The sequence below is a fragment of the Salvelinus alpinus genome, chromosome 17, assembly GCF_045679555.1.
Source record: "Salvelinus alpinus chromosome 17, SLU_Salpinus.1, whole genome shotgun sequence".
Lineage (NCBI taxonomy): Eukaryota > Metazoa > Chordata > Actinopteri > Salmoniformes > Salmonidae > Salvelinus > Salvelinus alpinus.
The window spans coordinates 33,399,985-33,421,464 of record NC_092102.1 but is presented as its reverse complement, the minus strand read 5'-3'; the positions used below and the strand labels follow the sequence as shown (position 1 = coordinate 33,421,464).

General features: G+C 43.6%; 1 protein-coding gene across 2 annotated transcripts in view; it reads left to right on the top strand.

Moving 5' to 3' along the window:
- Positions 1-6,979: 6,979 nt before the first annotated feature.
- LOC139542796 (bone morphogenetic protein 7-like) overlaps positions 6,980-21,480 on the top strand; it is a 58,365-nt gene continuing 43,864 nt past the window's right edge. For both annotated transcript variants that reach the window (XM_071348630.1, XM_071348629.1), the window contains exon 1: positions 6,980-7,726. In XM_071348630.1, the coding sequence (XP_071204731.1) occupies positions 7,327-7,726 (400 nt within the window). In that variant the 5' untranslated portion in view covers positions 6,980-7,326. The remainder of the gene's footprint in view (positions 7,727-21,480) is intronic.

The window sequence follows — 21,480 nt, the reverse complement described above, 5'->3', positions numbered from 1 at the left end:
TGAATGAATGTTGTGATGGTAATGTTTTCTGACTGAATATTGTCATGGTAAAGTTGTCTGACTGAATGTTGTGATGGTAGAGTTGTCTGACTGAATATTGTCATGGTAAAGTTGTCTGACTGAATGTTGTGATGGTAAAGTTGTCTGACTGAATACTGTGAAGGTAAAGTTGTCTGACTGAATGTTTTGATGGTAAAGTTGTCTGATTTAATATTGTGACGGTAAAGTTGTCGAACTGAATGTGATGGTGAAGTTGTCTGACTGAATGTTGTGATGGTAAAGTTGTCTGACTTATTATTGTGACGGTACATTTCTCTGACGAAATGTTGTGATGGTAAAGTTTTCTGACTGAATAATGTGACGGTATTGTTGTCCGACTGAATATTGTCATGGTAAAGTTGTCTGACTGAATGTTGTGATGGTATAGTTGTCTGACTGATTGTTGTGATGGTAAAGTTGTCTGATTGAATGTTGTGATGCTAAAGTTGTCTGATTGAATGTTGTGATGGTAAAGTTGTCTTACTGAAGGTTGTGATGTTAAAGAAGTCTCACTGAATATTTTGATGATAAAGTTGTCTGACTGAATATTGTGACGGTAAAGTTTTCTGACTAAATGTTGCGATGGTAAAGTTGTCTGACTAAATATTGTCATGATAATGTTGTCTGACTGAATGTTGTCTCGGTAAAGTTGTATGACTGAATATTGTGATGGTAATGTTGTCTGACTGAATATTGTGATGGTAAAGTTTTCTGACTAAATGTTGCGATGGTAAAGTTGTCTGACTAAATATTGTGACGGTAAATTTGTCTGACTGAATATTGTGATGGTAATGTTGTCTGATTTAATGTTGTGATGGTAAAGTTGTCTGACTGAATGTTGTGATGGTAAATTTGTCTAACTGAATGTTATGATGGTACAGTTGTCTGATTTAATATTGTGATGGTAAAGTTGTCAAACTGAATGTTGTGATGGTGAAGTTGTCTGACGAAATGTTGTGATGGTAAAGTTTTCTGACTGAATAATGTGACGTTATTGTTGTCTGACTGAATATTGTCATGGTAAAGTTGTCTGACTGAATGTTGTGATGGTAAAGTTGTCTGACTGAATGTTGTGATGGTATAGTTGTCTGACTGATTGTTGTGATGGTAAAGTTGTCTGACTGAATGAATGTTGTGATGTTAATGTTGTCTGACTGAATATTGTCATGCTAAAGTCGTCTGATTGAATGTTTTGATGGTTAAGTTGTCTGAATGAATGTATGTGATGGTAAAGTTGTCTGACTGAATATTGTGATGGTAATGTTGTCTGACTGAATATTGTGATGGTAATGTTGTCTGACTGAATATTGTGATGGTAAACCTTTCTGACTAAATGTTGCGATGGTAAAGTTTTCTGACTAAATATTGTCATGATAATGTTGTCTGACTGAATGTTGTCTCGGTAAAGTTGTATGACTGAATATTGTGATGGTAATGTTGTCTGACTGAATATTGTGATGGTAAAGTTTTCTGACTAAATGTTGCGATGGTAAAGTTGTCTGACTAAATATTGTGACGGTAAATTTGTCTGACTGAATATTGTGATGGTAATGTTGTCTGATTTAATGTTGTGATGGTATAGTTGTCTGACTGATTGTTGTGATGGTAAAGTTGTCTGACTGAATGAATGTTGTGATGTTAATGTTGTCTGACTGAATATTGTCATGTTAAAGTCGTCTGATTGAATGTTTTGATGGTTAAGTTGTCTGAATGAATGTATGTGATGGTAAAGTTGTCTGACTGAATATTGTGATGGTAATGTTGTCTGACTGAATATTGTGATGGTAATGTTGTCTGACTGAATATTGTGATGGTAAAGTTTTCTGACTAAATGTTGCGATGGTAAAGCTGTCTGACTAAATATTGTGACGGTAAATTTGTCTGACTGAATATTGTGATGGTAAAGTTGTCTGACTGAATATTGTGATGGTAATGTTGTCTGATTTAATGTTGTGATGGTAAAGTTGTCTGACCTATTGTTGTGATGGTAAAGTTGTCTGACTTAATGAATGTTGTGATGGTAAAGTTGTCTGACTGAATTAATGTTGTGATGGTAATGTTGTCTGACTGAATATTGTCATGGTAAAGTTGTCTGACTGAATGTTGTGAAGGTAAAGTTGTCTGACTGAATGTTGTGATGGTAAAGTTGTCTGATTGAAGGTTGTGATGGTAAAGTTGTCTGACTTATTATTGTGACGGTAATGGTAAAGTTTTCTGACTGAATAATGTGATGGTATTGTTGTCTGACTGAATGTTGTCATGGTAAAGTTGTATGACTGAATGTTGTGATGATAAAGTTGTCTGATTTAATGTTGTGATGGTAAAGTTGTCTGACTGAATATTGTGATGGTAAACCTTTCTGACTAAATGTTGCGATGGTAAAGTTGTCTGACTGAATATTGTGATGGTAAAGTTTTCTGACTAAATGTTGCGATGGTAAAGTTTTCTGACTAAATATTGTGATGATATTGTTGTCTGACTGAATGTTGCCTCGGTAAAGTTGTTTGACTGAATATTGTGATGGTAATGTTGTCTGACTGAATATTGTGATGGTAAAGTTGTATGACTGAATATTGTGATGGTAATGTTGTCTGACTGAATATTGTGATGGTAAAGTTTTCTGACTAAATGTTGCGATGGTAAAGTTTTCTGACTAAATATTGTGACGGTAAATTTGTCTGACTGAATATTGTGATGGTGAAGTTGTCTGACTGAATATTTTGATGGTAATGTTGTCTGATTTAATATTGTGATGGTAAATTTGTCTTACGAAATGTTTTGATGGTAAAGTTTTCTGACCGAATGTTGTGATGGTAAAGTTGTCTGACTGAGTGTTGTGATGGTAAAGTTGTCTGACTGATTGTTGTGATGGTAAAGTTGTCTGACTGAATTTTGTGATGGTAAAGTTGTCTGATTGAATATTGTGATGGTACTGTTGTCTGACGGAATGTTGTGACGGTAAAGTTGTCTGACTGAATGTTGTGATGGTAAAGTTGTCTGACTTATTTTTGTGATGGTAAAGTTGTCTGACTGAATGTTGTGATGGTAAAATTGTCTGACGGAATATTGTGATGGTAATGTTGTCTGATTTAATGTTGTGATGGTAAAGTTGTCTTACTGATGTTTGTGATGGTGAAGTTGTCTGACTGAATGTTGTGACGGTAAATTTGTCTGACGAAACATTTTGATGGTAAAGTTTTCTGACTGAATAATGTGATGGTAATGTTGTCTGATTGAATATTGTCAGGGAAAAGTTGTATTACTGAATGTTGTGATGATAAAGTTGTCTGACTTAATTTTGTGATGGTAAAGTTGTCTGACTGAATGTTGTGATGGTATAGTTGTCTAACCTCACACTCAACATCAACAAAACAAAGGAGATGATCGTGGACTTCAGGAAACAGCAGAGGGAGCACCCCCCTATCCACATCGACGGGACAATAGTGGAGAGGGTAGAAAGTTTTAAGTTCCTCGGCGTACACATCACGGACAAACTGAAATGGTCCACCCACACAGACAGCGTGATGAAGAAGGCGCAGCAGTGCCTCTTCAACCTCAGGAGGCTGAAGAAATTCGGCTTGTCACCAAAAAAACTCACTAACTTTTACAGATGCACAATCGAGAGCATCCTGTCGGGCTGTATCACCGCCTGGTACGGCAACTGCTCCGCCCATAACCGTTATGCTTTCCAGAGGGTAGTGAAGTCTGCACAACGCATCACCGGGGACAAACTGCCTGCCCTCCAGGACACCTACACCACCCGATGTCACAGGAAGGCCAAAAAGATAATCAAGGACAACAACCACCCGAGCTACTGCCTGTTCACCCCGCTATCATCCAGAAGGCGAGGTCAGTACAGGTGCATCAAAGCAGGGACCGAGAGACTGAAAAACAGCTTCTATCTCAAGGCCATCAGACTGTTAAACAGCCATCACTAACATTGAGTGGCTGCTGCCAACATACTGACTCAACTCCAGCCACTTTAATAATGATGTAATAAATGTATCACTAGCCACTTTAAACAATGCCACTTCATATAATGTTTACATACCCTACATTACTCATCTCATATGTACAGTGGGGCAAAAAAGTAATCCATGTCTCAATTGTCTCAAGGCTAAAACATCCTTCTTCAACCTGTCTCTTCCCCTTCATCTACTCTGACTGAAGTGAATGTAACAGGTGACATCAATAAGGGTTCATAGTTTTCACCTGAATTCACCTGGTCAGTCTATGTCCTGGAAAGAGCAGGTGTCCTTAATGTTTTGTACACTCAGTGTACTTAGTAGGGCTGACTCCATTTAGTTGACTGGTCGATTGTTTGGTCGAAAGGCTGTTGGTCGACCAAGATTTTGTTCGTCAAGCAGTGGCAAATACAGTGGGGCAAAGAAGTATTTAGTCAGCCACCAATTGTGCAAGTTCTCCCACTTAAAAAGATGAGAGAGGCCTGTAATTTTCATCATATGTACACTTCAACTATGACAGACAAAATGAGAAAAAAAAATCCAGAAAATCACATTGTAGGAATGTTAATGAATTTATTTGCAAATTATGGTGGAAAATAAGTATTTGGTCAATAACAAAAGTTTATCTCAATACTTTGTTATATACCCTTTGTTGACAATGACAGAGGTCAAATGTTTTCTGTAAGTCTTCACAAGGTTTTCACACACTGTTGCTGATATTTTGGCCCATTCCTCCATGCAGATCTCCTCTAGAGCAGTGATGTTTTGGGGCTGTTGCTGGGCAACACGGACTTTCAACTCCCTCCAAAGATTTTCTATGGGGTTGAGATCTGGAGACTGGCTAGGCCACTCCAGGACCTTGAAATGCTTCTTACGAAGCCACTCCTTCGTTGCCCGGGCGGTGTGTTTGGGATCATTGTCATGCTGAAAGACCCAGCCACGTTTCATCTTCAATGCCCTTGCTGATGGAAGGAGGTTTTCACTCAATCTCACGATACATGGCCCCATTCATTCTTTCCTTTACACGGATCAGTCGTCCTGGTCCCTTTGCAGAAAAACAGCCCCAAAGCATGATGTTTCCACCCCAATGCTTCACAGTAGGTATGGTGTTCTTTGGATGCAACTCAGCATTCTTTGTCCTCCAAACACGACAATTTCAGTTTTTACCAAAAAGTTCTATTTTGGTTTCATCTGACCATATGACATTCTCCCAATCTTCTTCTGGATCATCCAAATGCTCTCTAGCAAACTTCAGACGGGCCTGGACATGTACTGGCTTAAGCAGGAGGACACGTCTGACACTGCAGGATTTGAGTCCCTGGCGGCGTAGTGTGTTACTGATGGTAGGCCTTGTTACTTTGGTCCCAGCTCTCTGCAGGTCATTCACTAGGTCCCCCCGTGTGGTTCTGGGATTTTTGCTCACCGTTCTTGTGATCATTTTGATCCCACGGGGTGAGATCTTGCGTGGAGCCCCAGATCGAGGGAGATTATCAGTGGTCTTGTATGTCTTCCATTTCCTAATAATTGCTCCCACAGTTGATTTCTTCAAACCAAGCTGCTTACCTGTTGCAGATTCAGTCTTCCCAGCCTGGTGCAGGTCTACAATTTTGTTTCTGGTGTCCTTTGACAGCTCTTTGGTCTTGGCCATAGTGGAGTTTGGAGTGTGACTGTTTGAGGTTGTGGACAGGTGTCTTTTATACTGATAACAAGTTCAAACAGGTGCCATTAATACAGGTAACGAGTGGAGGACAGAGGAGCCTCTTAAAGAAGAAGTTACAGGTCTGTGAGAGCCAGAAATCTTGCTTGTTTGTAGGTGACCAAATACTTATTTTCCACCATAATTTGCAAATAAATTCATTAAAAATCCTACAATGTGATTTTCAGGATTTTTTTCCCTAATTTTGTCTGTCATAGTTGAAGTGTACCTATGAGGAGAATTACAGGCCTCTCTCATCTTTTTAAGTGGGAGAACTTGCACAATTGGTGGCTGACTAAATACTTTTTTTGCCCCACTGTATATACTGTACTCTATACCATCTACTGCATCTTGCCATCTTGATGTAATGTATCACTAGCCACTTTAAACAATGCCACTTTATATACTGTTTACATACCCTACATTACTCATCTCATATGTATATACTGTACTCTATACCATCCACTGCATCTTGCCTATGCCGTTCTATACCATCACTCATTCATATATTTTTATGTACATATTCTTATTCATTCCTTTACACTTGTGTGTATAAGGTAGTTGTTGTGAAATTGTTAGGTTAGATTACTCATTGTATATTACTGCATTGTCGGAACTAGAAGCACAAGCATTTCGCTACACTCGCATTAACATCTGCTAACCATGTGTATGTGACAAATACACTTTGATTTGATTTGATTTGACTGGATGTTTTGATGGTAAAGTTGTCTGACTAAATGTTGTGATAGTAAAGTTGCCTGACTGAATGTTGTGATGATAAAGTTGGCTGACTAAATGTTTTGATGTTAACGTCTGACTGAATGTTGTGATGGTAAAGTTGTAATAATCTAGTCATCGTTGTTCTTTTTCTAGTGGAGTAGTGCACCTGCAATATGAACACATTGTATGGTATGTTACGATCTCTCCTTCTGTATTAGGCAACACAGAGAACACATTTGCCAACAATGCCCACACAGTTTCCTTAGGAGCAAATAATTCCTCCTCCATAAAACAGAGAAAAGAGTTCAGGTGCCTGTCACAGGTAAACTGTGTATTAACCATTTCCATGGAACACATGCAAGAGAACATGATACTGATGACAGGTCTTTTTCAAAGCAATATAGATATAGCTATGGTATGTTGGCCTTTTGTCACATTGTGCTTCTTTTGGGAGGGTAATCATGCAAGCACGGACACACACGCGCGCACACACACGCACACACACAGTGCTATACTGGGCTCTCTCTCTCTGCTCCTCCCAGCGCACAAAGCACCTCCTCAAAGTCTGATCGCTGAGCTCGGCTCATCGCACTCGCTGCAACACGTCTTGTCAACCTTGCAGTTTACGCGTGACCCAGGGAGACAGTGACAGGCTAGTGAAAGAGGTCGGAGTAGCTGGATGTAAAGGCAAAATAATCGAAATTCAAAATTGTACAGATCAGTGGATTTTAAGGCAATCCAATAAGAGTGCACGTTGAAGTGAAATTGATGTTCCAATCGGGAACTCTTCCCTCAACATGAGGGGCCGTCAATGATTCGGGTATTGAACAAACATGTTGCGAAGTTCAATATCCTTATTTTAAGTATTAGGTTAGAGCACTCAGCGCAATTACGCACGGCATCAAAATGGTTTCATTTTTGGATAGACGTACCCCTGCTTTGTTCCTCGTATGGAGCTACTGCGTCCTGGCGGACACAGTATTTTCTAACTTTTCCCTGGACAATGAGGTTCACTCGAGTTTCATCCACCGGCGGCTGAAAAGCCAGGAGCGCAGGGAGATGCAGCGAGAAATCCTCTCGATACTCGGGCTCCCACACCGGCCGCGACCGCATCTCCACGGGAAGCACAACGCGGCCCCAATGTTCATGATGGACCTGTACAATGCCATGTCCACGGAGGGGGAAGAGAACGCGTACTCCTATCCATACAAACCCGTCTTCACCACCCAGGGGCCGCCGATAGCAACTCTACAGGACAACAACTTGCTAAACGACGCAGACATGGTTATGAGCTTTGTCAATTTAGGTATGTCACCCCTTGCCATTTGTGCGTATTATGATGTGCCCATGCAGTATTTGATTTTCCATCTTAACCGTCTGAGGTTTTGCACCGCGGATATCTAATTTCAAGAGATCTTTAAAACAGATAAGCGCCATGCCTTAAATGTGTATGTAACAATTTGCTCATATCTTATTACATATACACCAATATGTAATAACATGAGTGAAACTGGAGTTATGGCGATTTGCAAATGATTTAACTGTTAACGTTAGTAATATTGATTTACAGACCAAGTGACATTGTTTAGGTTCCCTGTTCCATGTTTAGGCAATATCTAATGACTTTAAAGTAAGTTGGGTCCTTAAGACTTATCGCCCTCATGATTATAGGCCTTATTAAAAGACAACTGGGATTTTCACATAGCAGGAGAATGAAAGTTAGATGTATTTTCTATATTTTCTATTGAACCAACCATGCTTTTTAATCTCCACATGGGGATGTTGGGTCTTTGTCCTGTAGAAGCACTTTATAGGGCTACAGCACACACACTGCACAAGAAAAGCCATTCAGTGTAGATACAAGTTGCAATTGAGTTATTAATGGTCCAGTTGAGGAATCCCAGAATGTCACATTCCAGTGTCTTGTCTCTCTCTGTCTCTGTCAAACAGCTGTCCACTGAGCTAATGTTCAGGTGCTCAACCCTACAGATGATGTAACCTGCAGTCACTCAGTCCACTGTTGTTATCTGGAGTATGAGCAAGTGTCAACAACAGAATAGGTTCAAGGTGCATCTTGGTCTCCTTAGGTCTCTTTAGGCTTTCCATTCCCGACAAAATAACATCCCCAACAGTTTGTATTCTATCTCCAGTGTTGGGCGTGATCTGTTGTATCTCAACACGTGAAAAAGGGCCATGTGTCAGATAGCCTATGCTCTTTCCCTCTTAGAATATACGTTTTCTCTCAGTTGTTGGCTGTGTTTTTTTTGCCCGTGCTTCATAATCGCGTTCCTTATCTAATCAGTGAGTCTTAGTGAAATCCCCCTGAGATTCTGCTCCATTACTGATTACCATTACTGTCAGCAGCAACAGCCAGCCAGGCTTTACTGCCTGCCCATCATCACAATATTAGCAGGCAACGCCAGAGGATTTATGGAAAGATAAACACACCATCATAATTCAATTTGGCCAACAAATTATGCAATCACAGCAACTGCATTTATGAATGAGGGTCAAGATGAGTATTTGTGATTAATTTGAAGAGGGAAACCACACTGCAGCATGGGATCTGGCTAGAGTACACATTCAGTGTACCACTTGTGCGGTTATAGTAAAGTTAAAAGGCAAATATTAACAAATAAAACAAGAAGAAATATCATTGCTCGATGGAGCTGGAGTTTGTGATGAATCCTGGAGAGATGAAGGGATGATTGTTGGAGTGTTTTGGCAACGAAGTGGGAGGTGACAGTGCTTCCTCTGCTGCACTATATCATTAAAGAGGGACCTGCTGCATTTTGACACAGATGGATGTGACTGCAGAACCTTGCAAAGTCAAGGGACTCTCTCTTTTCCTAACACTCCCAGACTGAGGCTGCATCTGAAAAGGCACAATATTCCAAATCCCTATATAGTGCATTGCTTTTGACCAAGGCCCACATAGGGCTCTAGGGCCCTGGTCACATGTAGTACACTATGTAGGGAATGGGGTGCCATTTTGAAGGCAACCGAAGACTTCAACGGGGCAAGTAGAGAGCCTGTGAGAGGCAGAGAGAAGAGCAGAAACAGTTCCTGACAGGAGAAATGACCACTCTGATATTACTATGGCCCTTATTTTCTTAGTCTGTGATCCATAAACCTGACATTCAATCATAAGAAAGATGTTTCACATCAACAAGAGAGCATATTTTGATTTGGGGCAAACAAAATAAATAATATTATAACTGAACCCATCTTGTGTAATCAAGACCCTTTCTCGCCGAGAGATTTCTATGCTTGTTCTGTGACTTGCGGCTTGTGAACAAAGCCCTAATACAATTGATGTTGGTGTTTTTGTCCAGAGTCACTTCCACTCAGCTCACAGTGACTGTTATTGGTTGAGGCCTGGTAATATGGTTACTGAGCAGCACAGAAGCCTTTTCTCCTCTCTGCAGGGAAGGTTAGATTCCCCTGGTGCCATATTGGGTTCCTCTTACCATATATCAAATGGTCTGTGTCACTCATTTGGATAAAGTGGATGTGTGTCTTTTTGATGTCATCATGGGTCTCGTCCGTGAATGGGCCTCTTTGTCAGTGCTCTTCTTCCTGAGTCTCATGTGATGCCATCAGATATGAGCCAGGCTTGATCCAAGCCCCAGATCGAAATGCTGATTCATACGCCTTTATATGAGAACGTGAGAGTGTGTGTGTGAGAGAGAGAGAGAGAGAGAGAGAGAGAGAGAGAGAGAGAGAGAGAGAGAGAGAGAGAGAGAGAGAGAGAGAGAGAGAGAGAGAGAGAGAGAGAGAGAGAGAGAGAGAGAGAGAGAGAGAGAGAGAGAGAGAGAGAGAGAGAGAGAAAGAGAGAGAGGGAAAGAGAGAGAGGGAGAGGAAGAGAACAGAGAGTTGTAATCATAGACACTGATGGCTTCTTATTTCCTATTCATTCATTGTGGTTTTTCCTTAACTCAAGACCTATGCAGGGGGAAATGAGAGAGCAACATGCTTTTTCATTGAATCACTACAATTAGAACCCTCAGAAGTCAGGCTCCATAAATGCCGTCATGTCCAAGGGGCCTCTGTTAGACTAACTTCCAACTGCCTTGGAGGTGGTTGGGAAGCTTTTTCTAAAAGTATCTGGGTGGCATTTTAGCTTTTAAATATTATGACAACAGGAGTTTATCTGATTTCAATGATAGTCCCCTCAAAGTGACAGTGAGGGAGAGGGAAGAAGAGCAAAGAAAAGGGAAAGAGAAAAAGGGGAGGTATTGAAAAGGTTTGGTGGTTCTGCATGACCCTGATTCTTGACAGACGTCTCGTAGGGAGAGTATGTTAGCAAGCATAGGGAAATAACTAGATATTTAGACTCATGACATTGCTCTGTGTGTGTCCTTCTGGCTACTCAAGACAAGGCCTACTCCCTGTTTAAATACAGCATTGCAGCTGGCACAATCTGATTGTTTGAGCACCTGCAGATAATTTGAAAAGGACCATTCAAAAAAGTGATTATAAGGCATGGAACTGATGTTCAGCAGCTAAGTGCTGCTGAGGGTTGTTTATTGAATTGTGCACAGGGCAGCTGATTTGTTATTAAGTCATTGAATGGCTGTATGACCTTACATGATAAAGCATGATATAATATGCAACTGATATATTATCTGTTAGTATACAGTATATCTGAGCTGTTCTCAGGCCTGCCTATAGCTGATGTTTTGTCAGTGTGTATCTGAGCTGTTCTCAGGCCTGCTGATAGCTGATGTTTTGTCAGTGTGTATCTGAGCTGTTCTCAGGCCTGCTGATAGCTGATGTTTTGTCAGTGTGTATCTGAGCTGTTCTCAGGCCTGCTGATAGTTGATGTTTTGTCAGTGTGAATCTGAGCTGTTCTCCGGCCTGCTGATAGCTGATCTGTTGTCAGTGTGTATCTGAGCTGTTCTCAAGCCTGCTGATAGCTGATCTGTTGTCAGTGTGAATCTGAGCTGTTCTCAGGCCTGCTGATGGCTGATCTGTTGTCAGTGTGAATCTGAGCCGTTCTCCAGCCTGCTGATAGCTGATCTGTTGTCAGTGTATATCTGAGCTGTTCTCCAACCTGCTGATAGCTGATCTGTTGTCAGTGTGTATCTGAGCTGTTCTCCGGCCTGCTGATAGCTGATCTGTTGTCAGTGTGTATCTGAGCTGCTCTGAGGCTGTTGGTTTCCAGGGCAGGCCCAGGGTGGGTGTGTTGCTTTGGGAAAGTCCCCAGGGCCAGAGATGTACTCCTCTCCCCTCTTCTCCTCTCGTCTCCTCCGTCTGAGTCACCTCAGTTTAAAGGCCCGCTGTGTAAATGGCTTACAGTGTACATGCAGAATGTACACATCTACACGCAACATGGGTCGCCTTGGCCCAGGGTGTGTGCTGCTCAACGTCCAACTCTGACATGCTAACTTACTAACTAACACTCTCACTGTGGATATGAACCTATTACACAGCATATAGGAGTTATACTGACGAGACAGTCTATAGGAGTTATACTGACGAGACAGTCTATAGGAGTTATACTGACGAGACAGTCTATAGGAGTTATACTGACGAGACAGTCTATAGGAGTTATACTGATGAGACAGTCTATAGGAGTTATACTGTATGTGGCAATGTTCTCTCTCATTCTCTGTCTTTCTCTTTCTCTGTCTTTCTCTCTCATTCTGTCTTTCTCTTTCTCTGTCTTTCTCTGTCTTTCTCTGTCTTTCTCTGTCTTTCTCTTTCTCTGTCTTTATCTCTCTTTCTCTCTCATTCTCTGTCTTTCTCATTCTCTGTCTTTCTCTTTCTCTGTCTTTCTCTCTCATTCTCTGTCTTTCTCTGTCTTTCTATGTCTTTCTCTGTCTTTCTCTGTCTTTCTTGTTGTCCCATTGTGTAGTCCTCTCAGCAGGGAGAGAAAGACACACACACACACACACACACACACACACACACACACACACACACACACACACACACACACACACACACACACACACACACACACACACACACACACACACACACACACACACACACACACACACACACACACACACACACACACACACACACACACACACCTCCCTTTGGGTAATTATTTGATATGGTCCCAGCAGTCCCCAGTGCATTAGCCCTCAGCCACAGTGAATTAAGTAATTTCCCCATCAACAAACCACAGCTTCCAGAGCTCTGGGCTGCTTGGCTGGGCTGAGCTGGCATGGCAAAGGGAAGTCAAGCACTTACAGACACACACACACACACACACACACACACACACACACACACACACACACACACACACACACACACACACACACACACACACACACACACACATACACACACACACACACACACACACACACACACAAACCCGTTTTCCACACACGGATGCCCACTCGGTCTCACACACCACAGGGCAACAGGGTGACTTCCATGTCTAGTATGTGCATCTCACAGGTCAGTGAATAGTGGCATCATTGGCGTGGGGTATTTTATGGTCTGTTTTACAGCTCTGGGTTTTAATGTCTTACAGTAATGTGTTATCAGGTGTGTTTAGTCATGGCTTCCTGCTATTCCCTGCTGGAGTCATGCAATCATGCATGGATTACCCTAGCCTGAGGCGGTGAGAAAGTGTGTGTGCGTGTGTGTCTGTCTGCGTGCATACCTGCCTGTGTTGAGTATGCGTGTGTGTTTGTATGTGCTTACAAACACGCGTGTATCCATGTGTGTGTATAAAGAAAAATGAAACAGTGCTTGTTTGCTATCTGGCATTCCAGTAACCAGAGCCATGCTGATAGGTCCCCAGAGCCATGCTGATATGTCCCCAGAGCCATGCTGATAGGTCCCCAGAGCCATGCTGATAGGTCCCCAGAGCCATGCTGATAGGTCCCCAGAGCCATGCTGATAGGTTCCCAGAGCCATGCTGATAGGTCCCCAGAGCCATGCTGATAGGTCCCCAGAGCCATGCTGATAGGTCCCCAGAGCCATGCTGATAAGTCCCCAGAGCCATGCTGATATGTCCCCAGAGCCATGCTGATAAGTCCCCAGAGCCATGCTGATAGGTCCCCAGAGCCATGCTAATAAGTCCCCAGAGCCATGCTGATATGTCCCCAGAGCCATGCTGATAGGTCCCCAGAGCCATGCTAATAAGTCCCCAGAGCCATGCTGATATGTCCCCAGAGCCATGCTGATACGTCCCCAGAGCCATGCTGATAGGTCCCCAGAGCCATGCTGATAGGTCCCCAGAGCCATGCTAATAAGTCCCCAGAGCCATGCTGATAGGTCCCCAGAGCCATGCTGATAGGTCCCCAGAGCCATGCTGATAGGTTCCCAGAGCCATGCTGATAGGTCCCCAGAGCCATGCTGATAGGTCCCCAGAGCCATGCTGATAGGTCCCCAGAGCCATGCTGATAGGTCCCCAGAGCCATGCTGATAGGTCCCCAGAGCCATGCTGATAGATCCCCAGAGCCATGCTGATAGGTCACCAGAGCCATGCTAATAAGTCCCCAGAGCCATGCTGATATGTCCCCAGAGCCATGCTGATAGGTCCCCAGAGCCATGCTAATAAGTCCCCAGAGCCATGCTGATATGTCCCCAGAGCCATGCTGATACGTCCCCAGAGCCATGCTGATAGGTCCCCAGAGCCATGCTGATAGGTCCCCAGAGCCATGCTAATAAGTCCCCAGAGCCATGCTGATAGGTCCCCAGAGCCATGCTGATAGGTCCCCAGAGCCATGCTGATAGGTCACCAGAGCCATGCTGATAGGTCACCAGAGCCATGCTGATAGGTCCCCAGAGCCATGCTGATAGGTCCCCAGAGCCATGCTGATAGGTCCCCAGAGCCATGCTGATAGGTCCCCAGAGCCATGCTGATAGGTCCCCAGAGCCATGCTGATAGATCCCCAGAGCCATGCTGATAGGTCACCAGAGCCATGCTGATAGGTCCTCAGAGCCATGCTGATAGGTCCCCAGAGCCATGCTGATAGGTCCCCAGAGCCATGCTGATAGGTCCCCAGAGCCATGCTGATAGGTCCCCAGAGCCATGCTGATAGATCCCCAGAGCCATGCTGATAGGTCCCCAGAGCCATGCTGATAGGTCCCCAGAGCCAGCAAAGTTCAGATTATTTAAAAAAGGTGTACAGCTGCAGTGCGTTTTAATTGTCCAAATGCTCTGCTGCTATTGATCCGCACCAGATGTGTGAAACATTTTACTAAATTCAAAAATAATGATGTGAGTTCTTTTGTCTCCTTGCTCTCTGCTGGCTCTAACGTCGGCCTAGCAACAATAGACCTGGGGCCAATATGTACATAAAGCATTCAATATTTACTTGCAGTATAAGTATACATTTTGTACTGTTTATAGATGCATTTGAAATACATCCTTTCCTAGCCCATAACATAAGAAATCTAGAGCATGTTTGAAACATTTAGATAAAAGGAAGGGCTATAACATATTATTTTATTGAGAGAAAAGGATTTGTTTGATTCAGTTAGACTCATATTTGTCCTGTGTGTGGATGTGTGTCTTGATGAGAGAAGGATTCCATCTGTTACCATGGTGACGCCACAGGGCACCACCTGCCCCCTGCCACCCCCCTCACCCCCCCTGGGAGGTGGCACAGAGTTGGCAGCCCGTTTAGGTTTAATGGTGTGTGTTAGCGGGCAGGTCAAAAAAGAGGCTTGAATTGGCATGTTTGGAAGTTTGGATTTATTAGAGGGTTTTACATTGAAACAGCTTTGTGTCACTCCACTGTTGTACACACACACACGCGCACACACACACACACACACACACACACACACACACACACACACACACACACACACACACACACACACACACACACACACACACACACACACACACACACACACACACACACACACACACATATATGCCTGCATGCTTGGTAACGTTCGCTGTCACGCCACAGTTATGTTGGAGTTACAGTCAGGTTGGAGTCATACATCTAAATCATAGCATTAACTTACTGGTGTTGATGTATGTAACATTGTGCTGTAAGGAATATGGAACATGGTGCTGTAAGGAATATGGAACATGGTGCTGTAAGGAATATGGAACATGGTGCTGTAAGGAATATGGAACATGGTGCTGTAAGGAATATGGAACATGGTGCTGTAAGGAATATGGAACATGGTGCTGTAAGGAATATGGAACATGGTGCTGTAAGGAATATGGAACATGGTGCTGTAAGGAATATGGAACATGGTGCTGTAAGGAATATGGAACATGGTGCTGTAAGGAATATGGAACATGGTGCTGTAAGGAATATATACAGTATACATGGTATATGCTAGGTAGATGTGGCAGTAGGGAAATAGTTGGTGAGTAGGTGGGGGTGCTGAAGTGATGATGTTGGAATATTATTGAAATGGTACGTACTGTAGGCAGGCAGGCAGGCAGACACACACACACACACACACACACACACACACACACACACACACACACACACACACACACACACACACACACACACACACACACACACACACACACACACACACACACACACACACACACACACACACACACACACACACACACACTTAAACCTACCAAAATTCACTGACCTCCTCCTAACTTTCACAGCTTACACCAACAGGGTTCCCTAGTGTCCTCTTTCCAACCCCCAACTCTGCCCCTTAACTCTAGGGAATCAAACCTTCCCACCCGCCAGACACAAAACATGTCAACACTTTCTCACTCACACACACACACACACACACACACACACACACACACACACACACACACACACACACACACACACACACACACACACACACACACACACACACACACACACACACACACACACACACACACACACACACACACACACACACACACACACACACACACCAGCCCCAGAAGCCATCCATCTCTGACTTTTATAAGCTCTCTGGGGTCTGAGATAGTTCTCTCTGTCTGCCAGGTTAAGAACAGTAGATTGGAGCTGAAGCCTGTTGGATGGTCTTTCTGTTGAGGTCCAATCAGCTCTGATCTCCTACTGGCCTGGCTTTGACACTGGGAGGTGTTATTCGTCCTCCCTCCCCATTGATTTATGTGGTCACTACTTGGTGAACACACACACACACATACAGTGTTTATAATACATTTTGGAGCTGATTTGTGTCAGAGATTGCATATTTTAGGTCCTCCGTGGACAGGAGAGAACTAACTGGGATAGAATAATGTGATAGTTGGTTCAGGTAGCTACTGTTGCCTTTAACTCTTGCCTTGCAGAGTTAAAGCACTTAACATACCACATAGAAGCAAAATAATGCCCCCCCCCCCCCCCCCACACACACACACACAGTTTCTGTTAGGCTACCACATAACACATGGATTATTTATCAAGGTCAAAGCCTTGCATTCCCTTTCTATTAAACTCCTGGAACTGTATGTTCACCTGTAGATCTCCAAACACACTGACATCTGGATATGCACAGCATCTCCTCACTCTTGGACCGTCCCAGACACTTGCTGTGAGTTGTGATGAAACAGCCTGCGGGTGGGACTTGACAATGTGGCGAGTTGTCAAAGACCCAGATGTACAGAGTAGTGGGTGTTCTTGCTCGGCTGAAATGACGGACGGAGCGCGTTCAAGGCCAGGAATGTTTCAGCCAACAACACTACGCTTTCTAAATCATGTCTCTCTCTCTCTCTCTCTGAGGCTGAGCATGGGTAATTTTAACTGTAGGAGTATGCTGCTGACATAATTGACCCCTGAGGTTGCTCATAAACACATCAGAATGGGGTTAGAGAGAGAGAGAGAGAAGGGGGGGCAGAAGATAAAGAATGAAAAGTATCCCTGAATTTGAGTGACAGACTTGGAGAAAATTATAGGATTGTGATGATAATAGAGTACAACAGTATGAGTCATAATACCCATAAAACTTAGTGGTCAAACAGGGAAATGGTTCCAATCTTTTTTCCATCCTTCATTTTTACCTTAGGGGATTTTAGAAACACTTCCAATAAGGCCTGGTTTTGTGAAGGCTTACCCTGGCGTGACATTTTGATAACTGTGTAAATCTCTCTAGGACAAGGTGACTTTTATCAGTATATTCTCCTGTATTTACCTCCCCTAAAAATGAAATGCAAATTTTCTGCTAATGTGGCTATCATAAACAACTATATCATCCAGATCATCATGATGATCTGGATGAGACAGCCGAATCGAGGCAAAGGTAAGAATCTCTGGATTAACTATCTAATGTTATCTAAATGTAGTAATGAATAAATTGGCAACATTTCTTTAAATGGACAATTCTGTGAACTGTTTTGTGCAAGTTTTAAATTGACACAATACCTGTTAGCAAAGGTGTCAGCTAGAGATGACGTGCAGGGATTTATAGTTTTGCATGATGTTTACTTTGATTAGCATTTACGAATCTCAGAGTAAATAGAGCCAAAAATATTGATAAAGCCATCTTGTCCGAAAGATTTACATGGTTATCAAAACGTCATGCCAGGGTAAGCCTACACGAAACACAGCCCTTATTTTAAGTGTTTCTAAAATCCCCTAAGGTAAAAATGAAGGGTGGAAAAACGATTGGAACCATTTCCCTGTTTGATTGCTAGGTTTTATGACTATTATGACACCTCCACTGTGGGGCTGTATAGGCATGTATACCAGTGGAGGCTGGTGAGGGGAGGACGGCTCATAATAACGTCTGTAATGGAGCTAATGTAATGGCATGAAACACATGGAAACCATGTATTTGATACCATTCCACCTATTCCGCTCCAACCATTGACACATGCCCGTCCTCCCCAATTAAGGTGGCACCAACCTGCTGTGATGTATACACCCTTCACATCAGCTACTCTTGCACTGGATAACTGTGCCTTACAACGGGCACATCAAGTGATCTGCCTTAATATCCCCCCAAGCAGAGTGAGTTATAGTGAATGGAAGTCAGAGAGAGCCCAGTGCCCTTGTCTTCTGCGGAGGGCAGCATTGAGCGGAGTTTACCCCAGAGCGAGAGTCCAGATGTGGGCCAGAGCAAATCCAAGGACCCAGTGACAAACCACACTGCTGGTAAAACAAATGAACACAAGGCTCAGAACTCTGCTCTCTGGCCCGTACTGGAGCACTGATGGAGAGTGTGTTGGTTGTTCTAGCAGAAGATTGTGTTAGCCTAAATTAATTATAATCTGTAATGTCTAAAGCCCTGTTTATACCTGGTGCTAACATGGGTCCTTTGTCCTGATCTTGTCTACATTCTGATTCAAATCAAATTATATTTAATTGGTCACATACACATGGTTAGCAGATGTTATTGCGTGTAGCGAAATGCTTGTAAAAATTTTGAGTGTTTTAGGTGGCAAGCCAAATTGTCTGTGTGGGTGGACCATTTCAGTTTGTACATGATGTGTACACCGAGGAACTTAAAACTTTCCACATTCTCCACTGCTGTCCCGTCGATGTGGATAGGGGGGTGCTCCCTCTGCCGTTTCCTGAAGCCCACTATCATCTCCTTTGTTTTGTTGACGTTGAGTGAGAGGTTGTGTTTTGACACCACACTCTGAGTACCCTCACCTCCTCCCTGTAGGCTGTCTCATCATTGTTGGTAATCAAGCCCACTACTGTTGTGTAGTCCACAAGCTTGATGATTGAGTTGGAGGCGTGCATGGCTATGCAGTCATGGGTGAACAGGAAGTACAGGAGGGGGCTGAGCACGCACCCTTGTGGGCCCCAGTGTTGAGGATCAGCGAAGTGGAGATGTTGCTTCCTACCTTCACCCCCGGGGGACGGCCAGTCAGGAAGTCCAGGACCCAATTGCACAGGGCAAGGTTGAGACCCAGGGCCTCAAGCTTAATGATGAGCGTGGAGGGTACTCTGGTGTTGAATGCTGAGCTATAGTCATTAAACATCATTCTTACATAGGTATTCCTCTTGTCAGATGAGGTAGGGCAGTGTGCAGTGTGATGGCGATTGCATCGTCTGTGGACCTATTGGGGTGGTAAGCAAATTGAAGTGGGTCTAGGGTGACAGGTACGGTGGATGTGATATGATCCTTGACTAGCCTCTCAAAGCACTTCATGATGACAGAAGTGAGTGCTACGGGGCGATAGTCATTTAGTTCAGTTACCTTTGCCTTCTTGGGTACAGGAACAATGGTGGCCATCTTGAAGCATGTGGGGACAGCAGACTGGGATAGGGAGAGATTGAATACGTCCGTAAACACACCAGCCAGCTGGTCTACGCATGCTCTAAGGACGCGGCTAGGGATGCCGCCTGGGCCAGTAGCCTTGCGAGGGTTAACACATTTAAATGTCTTGCTCACGTCGGCCACGGAGAAGGTGAGCCCACAGTCCTTGGTAGCGGGCCGTGTCGGTGGCATTGTATTATTCTCAAACCTGGCAAAGAAGGTGTTTAGTTTGTCTGGAAGCAAGACGTAGGTGTCCGTGACGTGGCTGGTTTTCCTTTTGTAGTCCGTGATTGTCTGTAGTCCCTGCCACATACGTCTCATGTCTGAGCCGCTGAATTGCGACTCCACTTTGTCTCTGTACTGACATTTCGCTTGTTTGATTGCCTTGCGGAGTGAATAACTACACTGTTTGTATTCGGACATATTCCCAGTCACCTTTCCATGGTTAAATGTGCTGGTTCGCGCTTTCAGTTTTGTGTGAATGCCGCCATCTATCCACGGTTTCTGGTTAGGGTAGGTTTTAATAGTCACAGTAGGTACAACATCTCGTATGCACTTCCTTATAAACTCACTCACCGAATCAGCGTATACGTCAATATTATTCTCTGAGTCTACCTGGAACATGTCCCAGTCCGCGTGATCAAAACAATTTTGAAGCGTGGATTCCGATTGGTCAGACCAGCGGTGAACAATCCTTAGCATGGGTACATCCTGTTTGAGTTTCTGCCTATAGGAAGGGAGGAGCAAAATGGAGTCGTGGTCCGATTTGCCGAAAGGAGGGCTGGGGAGGGCCTTGTTTGCATCGCGGAAGTTAGAGTCGCAATGATCCAGTGTTTTACCAGCGCGAGTGCTATAGTCAATATGCTGATAGAATTTAGGTTGTCTTGTTCTCAAATTTGCTTTGGTAAAATCCCTAGCAACAATAAATGGTTTCCAGTTTGCATAAAGTTCAGTGAAGATCCTTGAGGGCTGTCATGGTATCGGCTCAAGGGGGGATATACACGGCTGTGACAACATCCAAGAAGATTTCCCTTGGGAGATAATACGGTCGGCATTTGATTGGTAGGAATTCTAGGACAGGTAAACAAAAGGACTTGAGTTCCTGTATGTTGTTACAATTACACCATGAGTCGTTAATCATGAAACATACACCCCCGCCCTTCTTCTTCCCAGAGAGATGTTTATTCCTGTCGGCGCGACGCACAAAGAATCCAGGTGGCTGTATCAACTCCGGCAGCATATCCCGAGAGAGCCATGTTTCCGTGAAACAGAGTATGTTACAATCCCTGATGTCTCTCTGGAAAGCAACCCATGTCCTAATTTCGTCTACGTTGTTATCTAGATACTGGACATTATACTCGGAAGCGGTGGGTGATGTGCGCGCCGCCGAAGTCTGACCAGAAGACCACTCCGTCTACCTCTTCTCCGGTGGCGTTGTTTTGGGTCAGTCTCTGGAATCAGTTCAAATGCCCTGGGTTGTTCGGACAAAGGATCCACTTCAGGAAAGTTGTATTCCTGGTCGTAGTGCTGGTAAGTTGAGGTCGCTCTGATATCCAATATTTCTTCCCGGCTGTACGTAATAACATTGAATATTTTCTGGGCTAGCAATGTAGGAAATAATACATTAAAAAACAAAATACTGCAAAGTTTCCTAAGGACTAGAAGCGAGGCGACCCTCTCTGTCGGCGCCATCTTGTGATTGTGCCCAAATTTCCAGAAATGTGTCTACACGTAGTATTAAAATGTGTCTATTATCTGTCCACTGTGTCTGCATTGTGACCAGATTTCCTGGTAACTTCCTTTATGCAAATGATTTAAGACACATATTGATGTAATCAGTCAACGTTGCCAACTGTCAGTGATTTTAGAAACTGGAATAATGATGATTTAAATGGTTTCCCTGTCCAG